The sequence below is a fragment of the Taeniopygia guttata genome, chromosome 1A, assembly GCF_048771995.1.
Source record: "Taeniopygia guttata chromosome 1A, bTaeGut7.mat, whole genome shotgun sequence".
In the NCBI taxonomy this organism is placed as follows: domain Eukaryota; kingdom Metazoa; phylum Chordata; class Aves; order Passeriformes; family Estrildidae; genus Taeniopygia; species Taeniopygia guttata.
The window spans coordinates 40,275,118-40,296,641 of NC_133025.1; the positions used below are offsets into that span (position 1 = coordinate 40,275,118).

Below are 21,524 nucleotides of genomic sequence, written 5' to 3' on the forward strand. Positions count from 1 at the left end.
GCTTGCAGGTGGGAAGCTGATACTTCCTAATCTGTTTAACATCCTGAAATGGTGTTCTCTCCTTCCTTTTTCATAAAAGAAAATAAAACTCTCCTTTTCTATGATTGAGAAAATTTTTTCTGTGTCTGATATTTAGACATTTCATCATTATCCTTTTACAGAAAAAAAGCCAGTTTATAATTAGGGTATGACTTGTGTGCAAACTGTAGTAGAATCTAAGGACCTAACTTTCATATACTTTTCTGCAGGATGGTAAAAAATGAAAGGGAAAGATGATATTCCTAAAATTTATTTTTTTTAGTCTATATGAGTGGACATAAATAAAATAAGAGAGGTGTTGTGTCATCATACTCAGACAATCCATTAATTATGAAAAGTGTGTGGCTCACAGTACTTTCTGGAAGCTGACTTGTATTTCTAATGTCTTTTGTCAAAGACTGGGAACAGGAGATGGAGTGCTCACTTACTGCGCTTGCAGACCACAAGTATTCAAAGGCAGTTGTTAAGGGGAGGGCTTCCAGTCAGACACAGACAAGATGGGAAGACAGGTCACTGGGAACCTTGTAAATTCAACAAGGGCAAGTACACAGTTTTCACCTAGGAAGGAAGTAAAGAAAGGAGGCCTTCTGCCCACTCACAGGCTATTTGCTGAGTGGAAGAGAGAAGGCTTTGACTCTGTCCAAGCACTGTTCAGCAAAACATTAGTGTTTTATCAATACAGTTTTGGTCACGAATCTAAACAGCATTATATGGGCAACTGTAATGGGAATTCATTCCAGCCAGAGACAGTACAACTGGACAAGGCAAAGCCTTTTCAGGGTGGGACAGTGATGAATTGCAGCAGGCTGCCCATAGTAGTTGTGCAGTCTTGTTCTTGGAGATTTCCAAGACCTGTCTGGATGAAAACCTGAGCAGCCTGGTCTGCTTTGAGAGCTAACGCAGCTTTGAAGTAGAAGGTTGAACCAGAGACCTGAACCTGAAGGTTTTTTCAACTGAGAATCTATTACTCTATGTAAATTTTGAAAGAGAAATATTTGAAAGAGCCTGCAGATGTTTGAGAAGAACAGTAGTTGAAAGAGGTGATTGTGTAAACATCTCTTCTTTCCTGAATGTATGGTTTGGGTGGAGGAAGGGTGGGGAGTGCAGAGGAGGGAGGGTTGTGGATTTTTTAAGCTTTTGAGAATTCATTTGTGCTCTTTTAAATCCCTAAATGTGACATGATTGAAATATCTTGTATCAAATTTGGTCTTAAAATTAATTTCTTGTGTGCTAAAGCCATCTATCTTTTATTTTCACTGAAGTAAAATTTATGGATGACTTGAAAACCATTGCAAACTGCAGTTCATAAAAGGAACTCTAAACAACTTGTTTATATATAAGCCTTAGTGGCATAGCTATTATATGTACATATTGCAATACTTTGACTGAATTAATGTGACATTGCTAAACAACAGGCCAACAATAGAGCAAATTTCTATCTGTTTCACATCTTGCTAAGTTATGAGCCCCTGTAGGTGTGACCTCAACTATGTAAGCTGCCAGAAGTAATCACTGCTTGTTTCCCTAATCTGTTTCATACACCAATGCTGCCCAGTTAAATTCTCTGTGCTGTTTCTTCCCAAAACTTCTCTGTTGTTGCCATGCTTAAGAATAAAACTGACTTTAAAATGTAATTTTTCTATCATACTAAATGTTTTCTGTCACGTAATGTTTAGATGACTTGTAATAAGCAGTCATGTACAAAAATATGATACCTGTGCTGCAGCAATTTGTTTTCAGCCATCAGATGTGCAGTTGTCTGGCTAGTAGAACTTAAACTTTATAAATACTGTATGTATTTAACAGTGAAAATTACAGGAATTTCATAAATGGTTTTGCAAGGGAAGAATATGTCAACAGTGACCTGTTTCATGTTTATAAGGGACTTTGGTAAACTGCAGCCAAACATCAGTAATGATGCATATAGACGTTTCCCTGAAGACATTAGATTTTACCCTATTGCAAACAAAAGTTCACATAAATTGAGGTGTACTGTTTGGATATTCCATGTATTATAATTGTGAAAGTCACAGTAGGGAAAAAACATTACATTAAACAAGGTTTTAACTGGCACACACTAGCATACGAAGCAGTAGAATGTTAATTATTATTTAACTGCAAGGGCCAGGAGAAAACTGCCATTCCTTATCAGAACTGGCTTGTTTTTCCCAAGCCTGTCCTTTTTGCCTCTGAGAGATTCGTTCTGCTGACTTTTCCAGATTTACTGTCTTATTCTGACAAAATTATGCTCTTTGAATAACCAGGCAGCCATTGCAGGTGTAATTGCAGTAGAAAATTCTATACAAAATGTATTAGCTCTACAAGCAAGCCTCTGCTGCAAGTTGAAATTTCTTAAGTAACAACATTTTTGCTGATTTAAAACATCACTGGAAGGCCTTTAAGCATTAATAATTTGTCCTTTTCTATACCTGTTAAGTCAGCCTGTGCATGGATCCTTATGCATCCTGGGTGCTACCAGTGGGGTTTATTCCTTCCCTTCTACTCCTCTGTTGCCAAACACTGCATGGGAATTGAGCAGGTTTTGGTCTGAATTAACCGGGACAGTGATGGATACTTTTCGTGAATTGTTGTGAGGACTGAAGCTGTAACAGTCCTTAATAAAAGCCTGACTTAAGTTTCCAAATAGGGCTTTTATCTTTCATCAAGGTCCCTGGAAAATACTACCACAGATAAAGAGGTATCTGGGAAAAAAAAAAAAAGAGCTACAAGTAGCTTTTTTCTCTTAGGTTTTTTTTTGGTGAAAATAATATCTTGGTCTTTAGTATCAGGGCTGCTAGTTTAGCACACTTGTACAGTACTGCAAGATTCAACCTTTGCTCTTTTGGCTTATTACCCCTTTTTCCCACTGCAAAAGCAGTGGTTATGCTTTGTGGTTATGCTAAAATTTGCATATGGCATAAATCACTTTCACTTGTTATGATCAAAATAAAGCCTGGCAGCAGCTGCACATGAAGGAATGTGCTGGTCAAAGCTGAAAGCCATAAAAATCTTGCTGTTGCAAGGCTACCATAAAAATCTTGCTATTGCAAGGCTACCATATTTATCTATATTTTGTCACATACTAAGCAGCCAGACACTATGGATACTGATACTTCCATAGGATAATTCCATTTCTTGTTTTGTCTCAATGGCCAATTTATGCTTAAAACCTTGGGCAGATCTTAACCAAGAAGTAATTCCAGGTTAAGTGTGACCAATAGCAGTGGGAAAGGTCTGAAAGGCAAACAATGAATTTACAATAATTAAAAAGAAAATACTTCTGTATCAGAAGTCTTAATATTGTCATATTTTTTACTTTGTCTTATCGCTTTCCTTGTATCTTTTTTTTTTTTACCATTAAAGATGTAAACCAGTCCTGCATATTTTCCATTACAGCAGCTTCCTTGCTGTGGTTTGAATAAGCAATCTTAGGAACACTTCTCTAGTATCAGGAGTGCAGTGCAATTGAGACACTGAGCAATTTGCAGGGTGTTGATAGGATGTTGATACATCCCTGTTCACTGAAGGGAACCACCAAGCTGACTGCCACCAAGTTAGTACTCAGGCCTGTGGTGACCTTTGGTGTCTGTGCGCTGGAGCTTTAGTTTTGCAGGAGAACCTCAAACACACCATGCCCATCAGTCTCTGGGATCTTCAGCTTCCTTTGTAGTTTCTTTTAACTTAAACTAATATGCCTGAAAAAGCTAAATGGAAAAACTACCGATACAGAAGGCGGCCTAAAAATCCTGCAAAACCAAAATATAGTTGTGGATTGCCAGGGAAGGTATGGGAGAGGGTACATACTGGCAGAGACAAGACAGTATTTTGCAACCACTGCTTGGAAAAACTGCCCAAAACCAGCCTCTATAAAAAAACTAACACACTATCCCTGATGATCACAAAATCTTTCCCTGCCTGAATTTTCACTTCCTCAATCCCTCCATTTCTGCTTGACATACTCATAGCCACTAGAAGGATGTAACAGCTTCTTGAGATACCCCTACACCTGTCAAAGGAGAGGATTCACTGTTACAGTGGTTTGTTTTTCTTTCTTTCTGGTTTTTTTTTGGGTTTTTTTTGACAATGAACAAGGTTACTCAGGGTATGGTTTACATAGGAATTTTTTTTGATCAATATAGAAAACACTCAGGGGTTTTCTGCAATATTTTAATTTTCATAAATAAATCAACAAAATAAAGCAAAGGAAAAAAAACAGGTGGGAATAGATTTTTTCCTTTTTTTTTTTTTTTTCTGTCTTCTCTCCATATTATTTTATGTAGGAATTTGGTAATGATCTTGTACCAGACTTTTTTTAAATACTTTAACTAATTCAGTATATTTAACTAAAGAATTTAAATGTTTTAATTATTTTCTTTTAAAGAAATTATTCTGACTATGTAGCATGTTTGATCCTTAAACAAATTTATAGATTGGTTTAAATATTTTTAGAATTAACAAGAGTAGTAGTAATATTTTAATTACTGGAATTAGCAGGAGTACTATTAATATTTTGTAGTGGAAAATCAAATGTACACGGTGAGTTGTGTGCTTTAGCTGTGTGGATCAATTTACACATTCATATTTTGTCCAAAAGCACTGAAGTTGCACTAGCAGTGGAAGAGTTGGAATCCTTTTTACTCTTATAGGGTCTAATTGATTATGTTCTTAAATATCTAAAATTCTCTTAGTTGAATTTCACTGAGAATATAATTATAATGGTAAAGAGTCCCCAGAACTTTATAAAAAATTCACCTTTTCAGAATGATGAACAAGAAGGAAATTTCTGTTATTGTAACTATAATTTTAGGACCTAATTTTTCCAGACTAACAAGAAAATTTATCTTATTTCTACTTTTTCTCTTGGCTTGCTTGCCTAGAATTGACTTCATACTCCTCTGAAATTAACACCAGATTACAGATCTCTGCATATATCTATACTATTAAAGGAAAATGTTTTCATGATCCCAGAATTACCTGCTACCTAATAAAATGAACAAACACCATCCAAAGTACAGACAGCCATCTGAATCTGTAACAATTAGTTCATATTTTCTCATCCTCATAATTTAGACAGTGTAACAAAGAACTAATGAGAGCCAGACTTCATAGATTACTGTTGGTCAGTCTAGCACATTCCCCTATGTTGATAAAAAGATCTGTACTTAAAAGTTTGTCTTTCTGAATTTTCTTTAGACATTGTAGTTTGTTGGTTTGAATCTAATTGGGTTTTGTTGCTTTAGTTCTTATCTAAATTTTAGAATTACTGTTATTTTTATATGAGCTTTCATAGTTGCCAGGTAAGATTAGATTGTTAAGACAAAATTGCCTCAAACTTTACAAAAATTTGGGCTTCTTATGCCACTAACCCAGAAATTTTATAATGAAATGCATGCTGTAATGGCTATTTTAAAAAGACTGAAAACTTTCTCTCTCAGGAAAACTCAGAGTAAAATAAGAAATATGTGTGATTATAGTTTAAATATGTTCACAAAAAGATAAAATCTATTAAGATTCATAATTACTGAAACTGGATTTCCAATCACAGTAATTGGTATTTGCTGTAAGACTATGGAAACATGTAATAATACTTGAAAATACAAGCTATTTTAGAAAATAATAGAGGGAATTTTTTTTTTAAGCATTCTAACAAACGTGAAATTTTTTTCCTTTTTTTTTCAGAATTACTTCTTCTATTGATTCTGTACTGGGACAATGCTGGTATTTTAATCAGTTGATGAAACTTAGTATTAAACATCGATACGTGCATGAGTATGGTGAACTAAACATTACTGACAGAGATGGACCAGAAGCACTTCAAAATCACTTAAAGCAAATATCCACTGGCTGCCTACAGGAAAATAACCTCTTTATCATGTCTGTGACAGAAAATAAACAGGTCTTGTTGGATCCTTCCAAAACATGGATTGCTACTGGTGATATTCAGGCCACATTCATTAACTCCTCTATACCTGTGCATCAGAAGGAAAATGTAGGAGATCAGAGAGAGAAGCAGAAGAACACTGAATCTTGTATTAATTACAGTGAGGAGAGCAAAGGCAACAATAACATGTCAGGCCAACTCACATTGCAACAGTCAGTGATAGTAGCAGGTGATATGGGAAGAAATCTCCAGCACTTTGGGAATGATACAGAGAGGTAAGACAGATGTCAGGTTATGTCAGGTTTCTTTCAAATCAATTATATAGATAGGCAATAGGAGTGAGGATTTTTTGTTTAAAACAGAGGCACAGAACTTGTAATATTTTTAAGCTTATTAGACAATAAAGTGTTGTATTAGACAAAAAAGACTTATATGTTGCACACTTCCATATTAACAGTTAAGAATCCTTTGTGGTATTCTCCCATTTGGTATATTAGAATATAGATATTTATGTACTCACAATAATTTTAAGACACCAGTTCAATGACACATACAGAGTTAGGAATGCAAATGACAAATGTTTTGCAGAAACTTTGGAGGAAATTAACTACAAACTAGTGTAGGTTTTTTGCCAAAATTATTCATTAGACATTCAAGATTAATCTGTGAAAACTTTACAACCAGTACCGTTTAGAAGGCAAGAGGAAAAATTGCTTAAATCTACTGTCCTAATCCCTTGATTTTGGCCAGTCTTCTGCTGTTGTGATGACTGAAGAGCTAATGGCCTTCGTTGCTTTTGGTACTTCTCCAACATGCCCTAACCTGTTTATTAAAAGTAGAGGCAGGGGTGAGAGGCCAGTTCAACTTATGTGTCCCCAGATTTTCTCTTGAAACAAACTGGTTTATTACCTCTTTGCTGCTGATTTGTGTCGTTCAAACAGACAAGGGAAACAGAATCTGATTTTTTGTAGCAAATCCTCAAGAATTGAGTTAAAATTTCATAAGAATTCAGATTCAAATACAGCTATCTTGAGAACAGTATGAAAAGCAAGCATGGCGGGTGTGCTTCTTTGAACTGTTTATGCTTATGGTAAAAAGGAAACAACTTAATAGGTACTTAAGACACTAATGGTTTGTTATAAAATTTATGATTAAGGAAGACCATGCAATTCATTATCATTTCTCTGCAAGCTGAAAGCAAGAATACATTAGTGTATTGTATGAGATGAATACTTTAAAAATTTTTTTTAAATAGTTCATTTAGTTTTTTGTTAATGTTTTGAATTAATTCAGTGAGTGGGGTTTTTTTTTTTTGAGAGTTCTCTTCAAAACAGAATGCAAACCATTTTTTGTATTTGTCTTGAACTCTGAAGCGTGATTTTGTTTTTTCTTTTTGCTGACTAGGAATCCTCTATTTAAATAGATACACTACACAAGGAAAGGAGTTATGTAAAGATTGGAAATTTAGATGTCTTTTCTTTAATACACTATCCAATTGAGATGAGTATTTTGTGGAGAAAAGAATTCCAAGATAGTAAAGATAGTAAAGTCATAATGCAGAGCTGACATTAGACTTTTTTTCCATCATTATGAATTAGTTGGACATATATTTAGCAATCAGAATCACTGAACAGATCTAAGTAGGGGGTTTTTTTTCAGTTTTTATCCCTCTTTTGTGCTTGTTGTTTATTTTTTGGGTTTTTTTGGGGGGGGGGTTGTTTGTTTGTTTTGCTTGTTTGTATTGTTTTTTGGTTGGTTGGATTATTTTTTTGTGGATTGGTGGTTTTGGGTTTTTTGGGTCTTTCCTTTTTTTTTTTTTTTTTTTTTTTCTTTTTTGTTTATATAGTCAGTGGAAATAAGTAGACCCTTCCAATAGTTTATTCAGTCATTTTTACACAACTTCTGCTCCTAATCCTTCCTTGAGGACTCTTCCTCTACTGTGATTATTCATGGAATAGAGCCCTGTGGAGATCAGTTCTTAGGTAATTGGATTCAGAAGTTATGCAATGGGAATATCCTCCAGTGAACATATATATCACATCTTGATTGTAATTTCTTGTTTAGTAGCACAACTTTTCATTTGTCTCAAAGCACAGTTCTATGTTTTATGGTTGAAGTTTGGCAGATATGATAATCCAGTTGTATTGGTGAGGCTATGTGAGTCATAAATGAATTTATTTCTCCATGAGACTACATATGGGAGCATCCTTGATCCAGCCCTTTTGGCAGCAGTACCATGCTCAGAGGAAAAATGATTGCAATAAAACAGAGAATCATCAGTTTGTAGAAGCTTTAAGACAGAAACATGAAGCTGCCACAGTGATTCAGGTTAGTTTGTGGTATTTTCTTATTTTGTAAGTACAACAACAACAAAAAAATCATTCTATTTTGTGTATTTGTCATCTTCTATCTATTTTTGCTTATTATATTATTAATTTTCATAATTAAATATTTTTTGTTTTATTTAACCAGCATAACCTTGGTGTTTCAAAAACAGATACTTCTTTACAAAAAGCTTTGTGGAAACATATTTTCCCTTTATGGAAAAATATTTTCCCTTTCTTCACCAAGTATTTCCCTGAATTATTTTTATTTTATATAATTCTAATATTATGTGTAAGAGATACTGTGCCCATGTTCTTATGGGGGCCTGTGTATGCTATAAAACTGATGGGTACTGTGCAACTCGTGTTGTTTCTGTTACCTATGTGACTAAATAATCTTCCTGTCTCTTCTATCCTACCTATCCAATTTCTTTCCTTCTCTTCCATCTCCAAAACCCAATATTGCTTTATCCATACTGTCCGTGGGAATAGACCATGGCCTAGGTTGTTCTGTGGTAGATACTGATCTAATAACAGTTAAACAGAATGGGTTACTATGGACAAGAGTTGAAGTCCAAACCTTGACTCAAGTTGACAAGGTTCATGAGGTTATTTCCTACATGTTGAAGCAAGTCAACTCTGTCAATTCCATATTTCAAGGTTAGTTGGAAACATTCCATAGAGTAAGTCTTGCATACAAATTTCAAAAGTGACACAGTGATTTAGAAGCAAAAATTTTTTATTGGAGTATCATGTGTAGCTAGCATATTAACAATTGTTTTCCATAAACTTAATCTATTTTTGAACTTATGTATTTTACCTCTACTATATATAAAAGTAGTGCATTTAACAAATCTGTATAGTGATTAGTATGTGCTTTCTTTCATTTGTTTCAAACATGCTAATTACCAGAGAGTATGAAAATAAAAGTGATCTATTATTTATCTTCTGTGCATATTACAGATTCTTAAATCTCTCATACATGCATCCTTACATCCACCTTTTGTAAATAAAATTTTAGTTCTGTTTAGTCTCTTTTCACATTTCTCTGTAATTCTTTTATCTTTTTGTTCCTCTCTGAACCTTTGCCACACTCTGTTACAATATTTTTTAAAGAAGCAACAAGAATTGAATTCCATATGCAGAAATACAATGAATTTGTTCAGTAAGAAAGTTTTTATTTCGTTTCTTAAAAACTACTATATGTAATTTTTCTCTTTGATCATGACTGAACACTGACCTGGTGCTTTTATAGATCGCTGTTAGCAGCTGCCTCACAGTTTAGCTTTCTGCATATATCATTAGGATTGCTTTTCTCCTTTGAATCTGTAAAAGATAATTGCCTTTGTTGAATGAAATATATTTGCCATTTGATCACTCAGTAATATCCAGATATTTTATCTGGATGCTTATAAAGGTCTGTAGAAAAATAGTGACAATGATATTGTAAGGAAGCAGTTCTAAAACTTTTAATAATTTTATAATAATCAGGAAATATGTGTGTAAAATAGTAACATTTTCAATAATTTATGTGGTCAGACAAACTTTTTCTAAAACTTAATTATCTACAGGTTAAGCCAGAATATGAGATTTACCCTTCCTATTTTAGTGCCTTCATTGCAGAGCCATTAAAGGTATACAACACCACTTCTTTCATGACAGTGAGAATATTTTGCGTGATGTTTTAAACACTTGGAGCATCTTGAATTCTAATGCTGTCAATACTGATTTGGGAGGAAGTTGCCATCTTGTATGGAGTTTTCTTAATTCCATCTATCTCATTGTGATCTCTGAAGTGTTTTTGCTGGACATGATTCTATGCTTGTCATGTGTTCCTAACACCTTTCCTAGTTTTCTAGCACTCTAATTCCTAATGTGCTCCTTTTTCTTAGAGATGATTATGCTTACTGGTAATATTTTTTTAAATAAAGATCTTAGTTAAGAGAGAGTAACTGACTTAGGTCAATTACATGGGATGTCTCCAAGAATTGCTACTTGTAAACCATAGCAAACCATAGGACATTTAGTACATCTGTATTTTTATTCTTAGTAATTTGAAAGTTGGCACTCACGTTTTTCTTTTGTAGGCTTTCCTTTCAGTTTTTAATAGTCCCTGAAGGAATTGTCATATAATTAATTAGTTGACCCAGGTTTGTAGTTGAGGGAGTTGCAGGATTCCTTTCTGCTTACTTGTGGAGAGCCTCTTGAGTACTCTAAGCTTTAGACATATGTTGGCATTTAATTTGTCTTGTAGTTTTAAATGTCACATAAAGTTCAAAAAACAGATCATTGAGCTATTAAACAAAGGGCCAAGATGTTTTATCTTCCTAATGGGATAACATAGAGAATCTGGATATGGGTTTGATCTATGGCTATGTATAACATGCTTTAAATTTTTTGTTTAGGCATTTTGGAAGGGTTTTCTTTTACGAAAGAAACTGGCCAGTGCTCTTGCAGATGTTAAAAGTGATGAAGTGGAAGATGAATATGAAGAAATTAATGTGGATGCTTTCACATTTTCTGAAGTAAGCACACTAATTAGCATAAATTCTTCACTATTCTTCTTAAGCAATCATGTAGGTGTTGGAAATAAAAAAAAAAAAAAAAAAATGGAAAGCACTACCAAAGCTAGAATTAACACATTGGATGTCCAGAAATAAAGAAGCATTTCTTATTTATAGCTGATTTAAATGTTTTTGTCTTGGATTAACTGCTTCCTGCTCTTTGAGATGCTCTGGTACTTACTCTGCTTTAATGTCACACCTACTGTAGGATACCTTATATTTTTACAGCTGAAGGGCAATCAAATGAGATTAAGGGAATAGTTCTTTTGTTCCTAAATGTTTATCTTTTTAGTACTTCAGTAACAAATTATAATTTCAGTAATATTTTAATGTGTATTTGTTTCATTTTCTTGATAGAATGAGATCAATTTAGAAAATAACTGCAACACTGAATGTCAGTTATATTCCAGTAAAAAGAACATATCCCCAAAGCAAAAGGTGAAGCAGGCTTATTATCTTATGTGTAGTGTGCTAAAAAGATCAGAGGTTTAAAGACAGTAGTAAATTATGAAGAGAAATATAGTTAAATCAGAAAAAAAAACCAAAACAAACCTCACACTTAGCAGCTCCATTATGGCAAATAACCAGAAATTGTTACTAGTTATTATTACAATTCATATAGTTAGAAATGCTTTTTCAGTTTCAGAAGGATTGAAATTGGATGAGAAGCATCCATTCTAAGAGTTAAAAGTGGGCTTCAGAGGAATTTGAGGAATAACATAACATTCAAAACTAAATTTAGCTATACTTGGGTAAAAATAAAAAATGTCTGTGGGATCAATATTGCCATTCAGTAAACAAGAAAAAGAATCTTTAAAGAAATATTTTCTTTATAGCCTCAAAAGACAGTCTGTATGAGAAGTTCTAGACACAGTATGCATATTATTCAGTAAGGCAGCTGTTGATGAGTCACCTATGTATTTGTCTGGAGAACTGCTTTCTCTAATTGTTCACATTCATTGGCTGCCTTTTTTTTTTTTTTTTTGTAATGGTTTCAGGTAAAGCAAAGAAAACTAATAGCAATGTGGCCTTTTGAGACCTAAGAGGATATAACTAATTTTTTTTTCATGAACCCTTGTCTCTGAATGTGCTTATTCAGGTGCTGTGTCTTTGCAAGAGCCATTTATCAATATTTCACTGTAAGGTTGCAGAGGAGGTTGATGCAATAGTCCTGCTACTGGCAGGAGTAGGTCCCTTTTATAATTAAATGTTTGTATGGATTGTGGAGTTATGAAACCAAGTATGCTGTTAGTTGGTGCAGTGCAGTTTACAGTTGATCAGTCTGTGGTCATCTGCTACCAGGCTTCTTTTACCAACTCCTCCCCATAGAAAATAGTTGGGCTTTCTATGAAATTATTGCCATTGAGTTGATGACTTGAGGTAACTTTATTTTTTTCTTCTCCTTTTTTGCAGCTATTTTAAGGTACATTTTCAGAATTGCTGCTTTATTTAAGAGCACACAAAAAGTTTCAGGCAGAAGTTCCAAGAATCATTTGGTAGACGGGAAATGTGTGTGTGTAAACATAGAGATCTGGCTTAAATGTTAGGACTTTTTTATTTTAATTTGAAATACATATACAAAACAGTTTCATTAGTTGATGTTCTCTGATCCCTGGCTTCTTTCTAAAATAATAAAAAGCAGAACGTTGAAGGTTTTATTTCTTCACACAGGAAGGAAGTAGCTGTTCGTATACGATGGAAGGAAAATATCCTGTTTTGAATTACTCAGCCAGTAGGCCAGAGTTTTACACACAGTAATTCAGTTGAGCCATTCTTGTTTCTCTCTGGCCCAAATAACCCTGTCATGTTTGGTTTTGGGGTTTTTTACTTGCTTAACTGAAAACTACACAGACAATTCCATCTTTCTGTCAACAAGTCAATTGCATTTGGGCAGGTGTTCCTGAGGTCGGGGAGAAAAGGAAGGGATGGAGAAGGCAGGAGAAAGAAGCCCAGCTGATTTCAGAGAGATTTGTACTGTATCACCCTTTACTGTTGCCACACATTTATTCCTTTTTTTTTTTTTTTTCCAAAATTATTATTGAGTTTATCAGTAATGAAATAAAACATGGATTTATGGAGAAATTCTCAGGAAGTGTTTGCATTGAGATGATAACAGGTGAACTATAAGCTGACATTTAAATTTGCACAGCAGGCTCAAAGGCTGAACTGCGGACTGATGTCAAATAAGTTACTCAAGCCCTTACCTTCTTGTGATGAAAAATATAACAACATCTGTTTTCTACAGAGCAGTGTATATGATAAATTTACAGTGTCTATGTCTGTGAAGGATATTTTTTTCTCAGTGAGTGAATATTTCAATGTTTAGCATAGATGACTGTAACTAGAATTATACCCTGCAATATTTATATTTTTTCTTTTTTCTTCCGAATGTATATATTGTGCTGTGCTTAAAAGTTGATTTTGAGAAATGTGTAGCATAACTATACTAGGCATATAGTGTAGGCATCTGCTCTGTCTAGCCCAGACTAGTTACTCAGTGTCTGTAGCTGTTTCATTCTCTGCAGTTGGCTAATATCAAATCACGTGGACTTCCATCTTTCGGAGAAACAAGCAGCAGAAACTTGGAACAGTCTATACTTCCTATTCCTTCCTTTCTGGTCTCAGTGTTTTATAGTAAAGTGGTGAAGCAGAGCAAAGTAGTGACACATGGTATCAGTGGCTATCTGTTGTGTCTCAAACAAGTGTGTAGGGAGGAGTACATATTGCTGGGCTAAGAGATCCCATATGTTGGGGTTTGGAGGAAGAGAAAAATATTTGGATACCATTTTGTACTGCAGATTTCAGTGTTGTATAGGGTGAGTGAAATGAAAAAGAAGAGCAGAAAAACCTTTCCTTGTTGGAAATTGATACAAATGTCTTAAATCTTGTCTAAAAGCTTTTTGAATACTTCGGTATTTTGTGTTGTGGTGGTTTAGGTTTTTCTTATACTCTTACGTAGGTTTCAGTCATGATTTTATTTGGTGTTATCTAACATTCTACAAAATCACTACTGTGCAAGCACCTTTCTAAATTATTTGTAAATATCGTGGTGCAATAAGTCATTAGGCTTCAGTCTTCACAAAAAAATGTGTAATATCTTCATTATAAATTCAGTGTACCCAGTGTTCCATGGAAGGTGAGTTGTGAAACAGTATGAGGAAAACACTAATCTTTGACAAAAATCTTCATTTATGCCTATTGAACAATAGGAGACATATCACATGAAAAATGCATTGCATGAGATTGGGCTTTATTTTTCTATCAACAGCGTGAATGCTCGTCATTTCATCTGAACCATTGCTGATACCTTCCTGTATTCATATGAGCTCCCATACATTGCCAAAGCCATTCAGAGGCAATTGATGGCAGTAGTGTTTTGTGTCTATTTGACTGCACGATGTCAAACAGGCTATCCCAGATGACATGAAAGATCTGGCCAACAGATGTTTCGCAAAGTATGAGCCTGGTATTTAGTGATATCTTCACATCTTTCATGTGGACTTTGGAGAATTCCAACCTACATGCTCCAGAAGGCTGATCTTAAGGCAACCTTTCATCAGCAGTCCATCCTTTTAGCTAACAATCTACAAGGAAGAGCTCACTTTACTTCTGGTGGATGAACTCTGACAGCACATTTGCTTGACACATCTTTTACTTATGTATCATCTAAATATCAGTATTTTTGTTTTATTGATGTAAATATGATGTGAGCCAAATGTGTAAACTTGCCAAGGTGTCAGAAGGCTGAATAATTAACAATTATGAGGAATTAGACAATTCTTTACCCTGAGCAATGACCATCGTTTTTTATTTTTATTAAATTACTGTTTTCCTACATTGAATAAACATATGGACACATCTTATTCTCATCAAGAGAAATATCAATATTGATGATTACATGGCACACCAAGTAAGTACTCTATTTTAAAAACTTCATATTTAATTTAAATCACTTTAGTCATACTTTTTCAAAAAGAAAGTTGCTTTATAAGTTGCAACCAAGTTAAAAAGAAATCCATTACTGTTTTTTTCATCAAAGGAGATAACACTCTTGCCCTGAGCCAGTGTTGTTCTTTTTCTGAGCTTGATTATGTAGATTTTTTATATTCCAGCCTTTTTGACAGCTTTTGAAATTATTGTTCAAGAGTTTACTTCTCTTTCTTTTTTTGCATATCCACGTTCAGGCACATAGCCATAATTTTTTGCTTGGCTTCCACAGCAGATAGGTAGCAGTTTTATTTTTCTTTCTTCTAATTTTTCTTTTCTGAGGGGTGGAAAGAATAAGAAGTAGCTCATGTGTGCTAACTCTTAATAAGTAAACAGTAATTAGAAAAAAAAAAAAAATTCTTCATGTCTCCCATCTTTAATTTTCTTATCACATGTCCATACTAGACCCATATGATGTGTTTTGTTTGCTTTTCTGATAATCCTTTATGATGTGGTTTGTCTCAGACTGGGAGCTTACGATTGTGAGCTTGTGACAGTGATTGCTGTTTTCTGGCTAGTGCCAGGAAATAAGTGTAGCCCATGGATTAGAAGGTCTCCATAACACTTCTTGTATCTTGGCACTCTTATGTATGTCTAGCTCCTGTAATTGCTTATGGATGTCAAATCAGCATTCAGCTTTTCTGTATTATATGCTGCAAAAAATATTACCTTTTTTAATCAAATTTCATGTAAAGTTACAGTGTTGTAGGAAAGCACAAAAGCATCTGTTGAAAACTTCATTGGATCCATACCCTTCTTTTAAAAAGGAGGAAAAAACTCTCTCCTAAGCAATATATTTGGAGGATCAATCTTTTTTCCATTATTGTTTATCAATAATCTCTTGACATGTTCCTCTTGCTTCAGCTGCTGTGTTAGTGGGTCATATGCCATTCATAGTCTGTGGCATCTGCAGATGCATACAACTTCTACCTATTTCAGCAGTGCTGCTTATCTCATTTTCTAGTTGTCTGGGCTTAGAAGTAGATTGTTGCAGTCAGTACCTGGAAAAATAAACACAATCACAGCTACTAAAGGCTGTTGCTAACACTCCAGCTTCACAGTTTATGCAGGATGTGCTCTGGTTGCTTTCTGGCCTTACATCATGAGATCTCAGTTCTTCCTGCCACCTGAAATGCTGGTAATTTTTAAACAAAACCTGTCTTGATCACTTGTCTCTATCCAGTTCTTGGTTAAATAGCCAGATTCAAACAAATACTTCCCAAAGGAAACCCTACTAGTGATGCATGGCACTACAGATATAATTTGGAACCTACATGTAGCAAATGGTGTAGTATTTTTCTAAATTACATTTAGCTTCTCTGACATATCAAAGGATAACAATAATTATAATTCCTAGTCTTATATCTCTAAAGGCAAAGTCAAGCATCAAAATCGATTAAGCAAGGCAAGCAATGGAAAGATGTAACTGGAAAAAAAAAGCTTTAGTTCTTTGAAGCTTCTACTCACTACTTTAGCCTCAAAGGAAAATTGTTCTAAATCAAAAACATTGTTATAAGTTGAATCAATAACACAGTCGTAAGTTCTTCTTAATGAGTACATCTCCATCTGGAGTCTCTTGAAAGCTGAGCTAAGGATCTCCAATCATTGATTAAATCTTCCCTAAATTCCTTAATTTTTGTGTAATGTTGAAACTGATGTTTTAGTATAGATATAGGTTGTGTTTAAAATATCTAGTTAACTGTCTAATATTTAGCATGTTCACATACATTGATTTCCATTAAAAAAGGTTTTTTAGTAGTCCCTATTTACAAATTTCAGGAGCTAACCTATTTGATTTGTCTGTGTTCTCTAAGGAGAAGCCATTGATCCAGTGAATATTGTTGTTGAGTTAAATGGCAGTTCTTATGTGGGGGACCAAAAAGGACCATGAGGTGTCAGCTTATGTGATCATTTGCACTTGAATCTCTGCATGTCTCATTGCCTGGACCTTGAAATCCTTTGGGTTTAGAAGAAAGCTGATGTTATCCAATTGCAGCACAGCTTAATTCCCCTGAACATTTGCAAGTGCAAGGGAACAGATAGGATTCATCCAAGGGGGTTGAAACAAGCTGCCTGGTATCATTTTGAGGTTACTCTCTCTCATCTTTGAAAGATCACAACTGGGGAGGTTACTGTTGACTGGAAAAGGGCAGACATCGCACCCATTTTCAGAAAATTTTTGAGAAAGATCCAGGGAACTAGAAGCCATTAACATTATATCACTTTCTGGGGATGTTTGGAGTAAATACATTCAGAAGCTATTTCTAAACGCATGAAAGAAAGTGACTGCGAGAATCTAGCATGGGACTTGTCACTTTCATTGTCTTCTGTCACAAGGTGACCAATATTATTAATAAGGGGAGTGCAGTGCATATTGCATGCCTTCATTTTAGCAAGGCTGTTGACTGTCTCCCAGAGTCTTATTCCCAAAATTTATTGAGATATGGGCTGGAAAAGTAGACAATAAGGTCATTGGAAAATTGACTGCACTCCCAGGCTGAAATAGTTGCATTTCATGGTGCAATATCACACAGTCATAATTACTGGTGGAGAGTAATTAATGGAGCCCATCATGGATAGTAGGAGGACCAAAACAGTAAAAAATTTAATCAGCTACCTGTCTGATGGAACAGAATGCAATCTCAAGTGTGCAGATGACACTGTATTGAGGGCTGCCTCCAGGCTGGCATGCTGGAGGATCAGGGTGTTCTTTAAAGCAGCCTGCCCAGGCTAGGTAGACGGGCTGACCAGAGCCTCATAATGTTCACCAAGACCAAGTGCAAAGTCCAATATATGGGCAATCCTACTGGCTAGGGTCTGACTTTCTAGAAAGCAGTCTCACAGAAAGGGATGTGTAGTCATAATAGGCCTTTCATGCAATGGTTTCGTTTCTAGAAGTGTAAACAAAGAACGTTAAAAAACTCCAAACACCTCATATGCTATAATACAGCCTTAATTTAGCTAAAAACTATCTATGTTTAGTTTGTCCTAGAACAGATTAGGCTAAGGAATCCTAAATGATAAATACTGTCCTACTATTCACTCCAGTTTTTTTTTTTGCATGAAAAATACTTTTTTTTATTAATATAAGTATAGGAGTAGCTATTGATCATTCCATAAACCAGGAAAACATCCAAAAGAATCTGCTTCTTTCCAAAGAGTATCATTACATGTCCCAAAAGATTTAAAGTGTTGGGAATACAGGCATGAATGAACAAATTTCAATTTGCAGATTCACTTGTGGATAATTTATTTCAAATAGAACAGAGAGTGCTAGAGGCATATAAGAAGGACAGTATAAGCAAAGCTGAGAGACGATTTAGACGTACCTCCTTAGAATTAAGGATTTTGTAGTATTGGTTAAGATATATTTCAAAAAATCTTTGTTTATAACTTAGCTCTTCTTTGCTCTTTAGCTTCCAAAACTTTCTTTGTTGTTCTTTTTTTCTGAAATAGGGACTTTTAAATCAAAAGGAAAAGTTGTCTTCAAATTGAATCTAATCTTTCATGTGAACTGAACTTTGAAACATGTTAAAGGTTAAATGACTATAAACTTGTGACTAGTCTATTTTTTATTACCCTGTGCTCTTCTGCATGATTTCCCTTCTTTAGGCAAAACTGCAAGCTGAACCACAGCTTTATTTTTATTGTGTTTTACTATTCATTATCTAAGCTGGATAAAACATTTTGGGTTATGTTCCTTCAAAATTCTTTGACTGCACTGTATTCAAGGGGTAGGGTTGAGCGGTTCCTTGTCTGTTTTGGTTTTTTACGTTTTTAGCTCATTGCCCCTTGAAAGTTTTGTTTCTTTGTTTTCATGGAAGTAGAAAAACTTCAGAAAAGATTTATAGAGACATTAAAGCAAAAATTTGTGTCACGTGCCAGAGTCAGAAAGGGGAAGTCCTGAAGATTCTTGTCATTTTGGGGAAAAACTATATCTGGGGTCTTAGACCCATTTTGAGGGGTGGTTTGAAGGTTCCAGGAGCTTGGTGTTTATTGAGATGGGTGGAGATTTGTATCTCAAAAGATTTTTCAAGCATACATTTCTGATGCTTACTTGGATCATGTCCAACCTCTGAAGCTGAGGTTACCATTTACTCATCTGTATTTTTTATTCCTGCATTCAAAGAAAGGACACAGAGCTTCCTTTGAATGCTGTCAGGCATAAGAGAAAAATAGATTTTTAGAAAAGTTTAGGTGATGTAGGTCGTGACTGACTGACATGAAATACAATAAGATTCAGACTTTTGGAGAGGTAATTATATATGTAGACATTCAACCTTTTATTTGAATTAAAACTTCTGTCATCCTTGAAATTATCATTGTTCATTTACTTTTCCACAATAAATTAATCTCATTTTATTTGCATTTGTGTAAACATGTTGGTACATGTATTAAATGTAAATATATATATATATATATATATATGCATTAGAATTTTAGAGAACAGCTAGTTTTACAAGCTTATTAAAAATTAGGAAAAATTATTTTTGGGAAAGGCATCCTACAATAAAATTTTCTTTAATGTTTTTGTTAACAGAATGCGATTTTTCCAATAATCATCAATATATCCTTCTTAGAAAAGGACAACTCTCCATGTCTTCTAATTTTCCTACAAGAATGTACTCAAATAATTAACCAGTTTTTGTAAGTCTATAAAATCTCTTGAGGTCAATTAATCATTGCAATGTTTCTCTGGAATTCGTGTGATACTCACTACTTTTTTTGGCTTGAAACTTTGTTTGGTTTTAGCAGTCATAAGAATGTAGCTATATCCAGATTTCTTTTCTAATGTATATATATTGTCTAATATAAAGACAGGGTTGAAAAAGAAGCATTGCCAAAGGTTAAAATAACCTTTATTAGGGTGCTAACCTATTTATCTTCAGCACATAAAATATGTGAAAAATACTGGAATACAAACTCAGAGAAAAGGACTGTTTTTCCTGCTGCTTGAAGTTCAGATATATATTTTCTGTAAAATGTGTATCCTCTAAGCTATCTAATTTAAAAGATTTTACAATTTTTTATAATAGTGTTAATGCATTTACATATAATTTAAAATGGTAGAACTTAGATTGAAACTTTTGTAGTCCTGTAAGTGGAATAATATTGCAGCTACTAGAAGATTCAATTGAGAATGTCCGTATCTGGCATTTTCTTAGCTTTATAAGGTATTTATGAAGTCTGAACCTGATCTGATGTTCAACTTCCTAACATTGAACTAGGCTTTACACATGAACTTGAGTTTCACAGAAAAAGTCCATAGAGTAATCTGATTCCTCAAAGGACTGGATGAAAGAAAAGGCTAAATACACAAATATATTCAGATCTTTAATTTCAAAGGAAGTTTTCAATCACAGTCTATCAACAATATACAAAAGAGCATAGAAGAGTGTTCTGGCTCTTCTGTTTCAGCTGTAAGAGCTAAAAGTTCATAATTTCTTAAGAAATTTTTTAAAACTTATTTAGGATTTAAGGGAAGATTTTCCCAGCAAAAACTCAGGCCTTGGCAGAAATAAGTTTAGTTTAAAAAGAAATGAAATATGTTTTCCTGGACTAGCATGATATTTAAATGAAATATACTACAAAGTGAAATATGTTTGCCAGGAACTAAGAGAGAAAGTTACAGCTTTCTGCCAGATGAAAGACACACAGCCAGTGGGCTGGCTGTGAGTATCTAGAGGGTTAACCTTCAGCATAAGGTCCTTCAGCCTCACCACACCCCCTCCCACTCTAAGCAAGTATTTAACCTACAGGATGTTTACCATCAGGAAAAGTAGTTCTTCATGTGGAACGTATTGCCCCAGAATAATTTCTGTAAGCTTATTTAAAATAGTTATAGAATAATGTTAAAAGTTTTGCATTTCATTTGTCTTTGCTTTTACCTTTTCTATTGTCTTTTAGTGAACTAGATTTTAACCGCACTGTTCAAATATACTCACTAAAAACTAGAAATTAGGGACATCACCAGCCTGAAGAACTTTATAAAAAATTGTATTCTATAGAGAAGACATAATGGAAAGATTCATTCTGATTCATTTATTGTTTACTCTAATTACATTGCAATTGAAATTGTACATTCTTAAGGAAAACAAATTTGAATGTGGAGAGGGAAGATACTTGCAACATCTGGTTGAAAAAGGGTCATTCCTCCTAAGGATGAGGCTAATGGCTTACCTCACAGAGGGGAGCAGAAGTACAAAAAAACATTATGGCTAAAACCAGGCAGATGAACTGGAAAGAAGAGTGATTCTTTTTTCAAAGCAGAGGATTCCGCACACTATTTCTATGAAATTCTGATGTGGAAATACTGCTTCTGGTAGAAGATTCTTTTTCTTTTTCCCTTGCCATTCTTCCTGTTAGGTTATAATGATCATGAGCCAGTCATTACTCTTAAGATATGTTTTGGATGTTAGCTTCTGCTTGTTTATATTGTAGGGTAATGTACTTGTTTTAGGTATTTTAGTTGTTGTTAGGTATTTTACTTGAAAATTCCTTATAATTAAATGCACTACATAAGTATAATTTTTTTTTTTCTGACTAAACCATTGCTGTCCTGAAAACAGTGAATGAGTCAATGAGGAGATGAAAGAGGTATAAATAGTTAGTTTTCTCTGATATTCAAAGATAGTTTCACTGTTTTCTTAAGTGGTGATTCTGACGTCCACCACACTTGGAAACCTGAGGTAGCTTCAGCTCCTGTGATGTTCAAAATGAAGTCCTTTT

At 34.4% G+C, this 21,524-nt stretch overlaps 1 protein-coding gene across 12 annotated transcripts in view; it reads left to right on the forward strand.

Moving 5' to 3' along the window:
- LRRIQ1 (leucine rich repeats and IQ motif containing 1) overlaps positions 1 to 21,524 on the forward strand; it is a 105,577-nt gene that overhangs the window by 27,143 nt on the left and 56,910 nt on the right. For all 12 annotated transcript variants that reach the window (XR_012053458.1, XR_012053460.1, XR_012053459.1 and 9 more), the window contains 3 exons: positions 5,719 to 6,195; positions 8,110 to 8,248; positions 10,650 to 10,769. Coding sequence is in view for 9 of the 12 variants with exons in the window: in XM_030260691.4 (XP_030116551.4) it covers positions 5,719 to 6,195; positions 8,110 to 8,248; positions 10,650 to 10,769 (736 nt within the window). In the remaining 3 variants the exon portion in view is untranslated. The remainder of the gene's footprint in view (positions 1 to 5,718; positions 6,196 to 8,109; positions 8,249 to 10,649; positions 10,770 to 21,524) is intronic.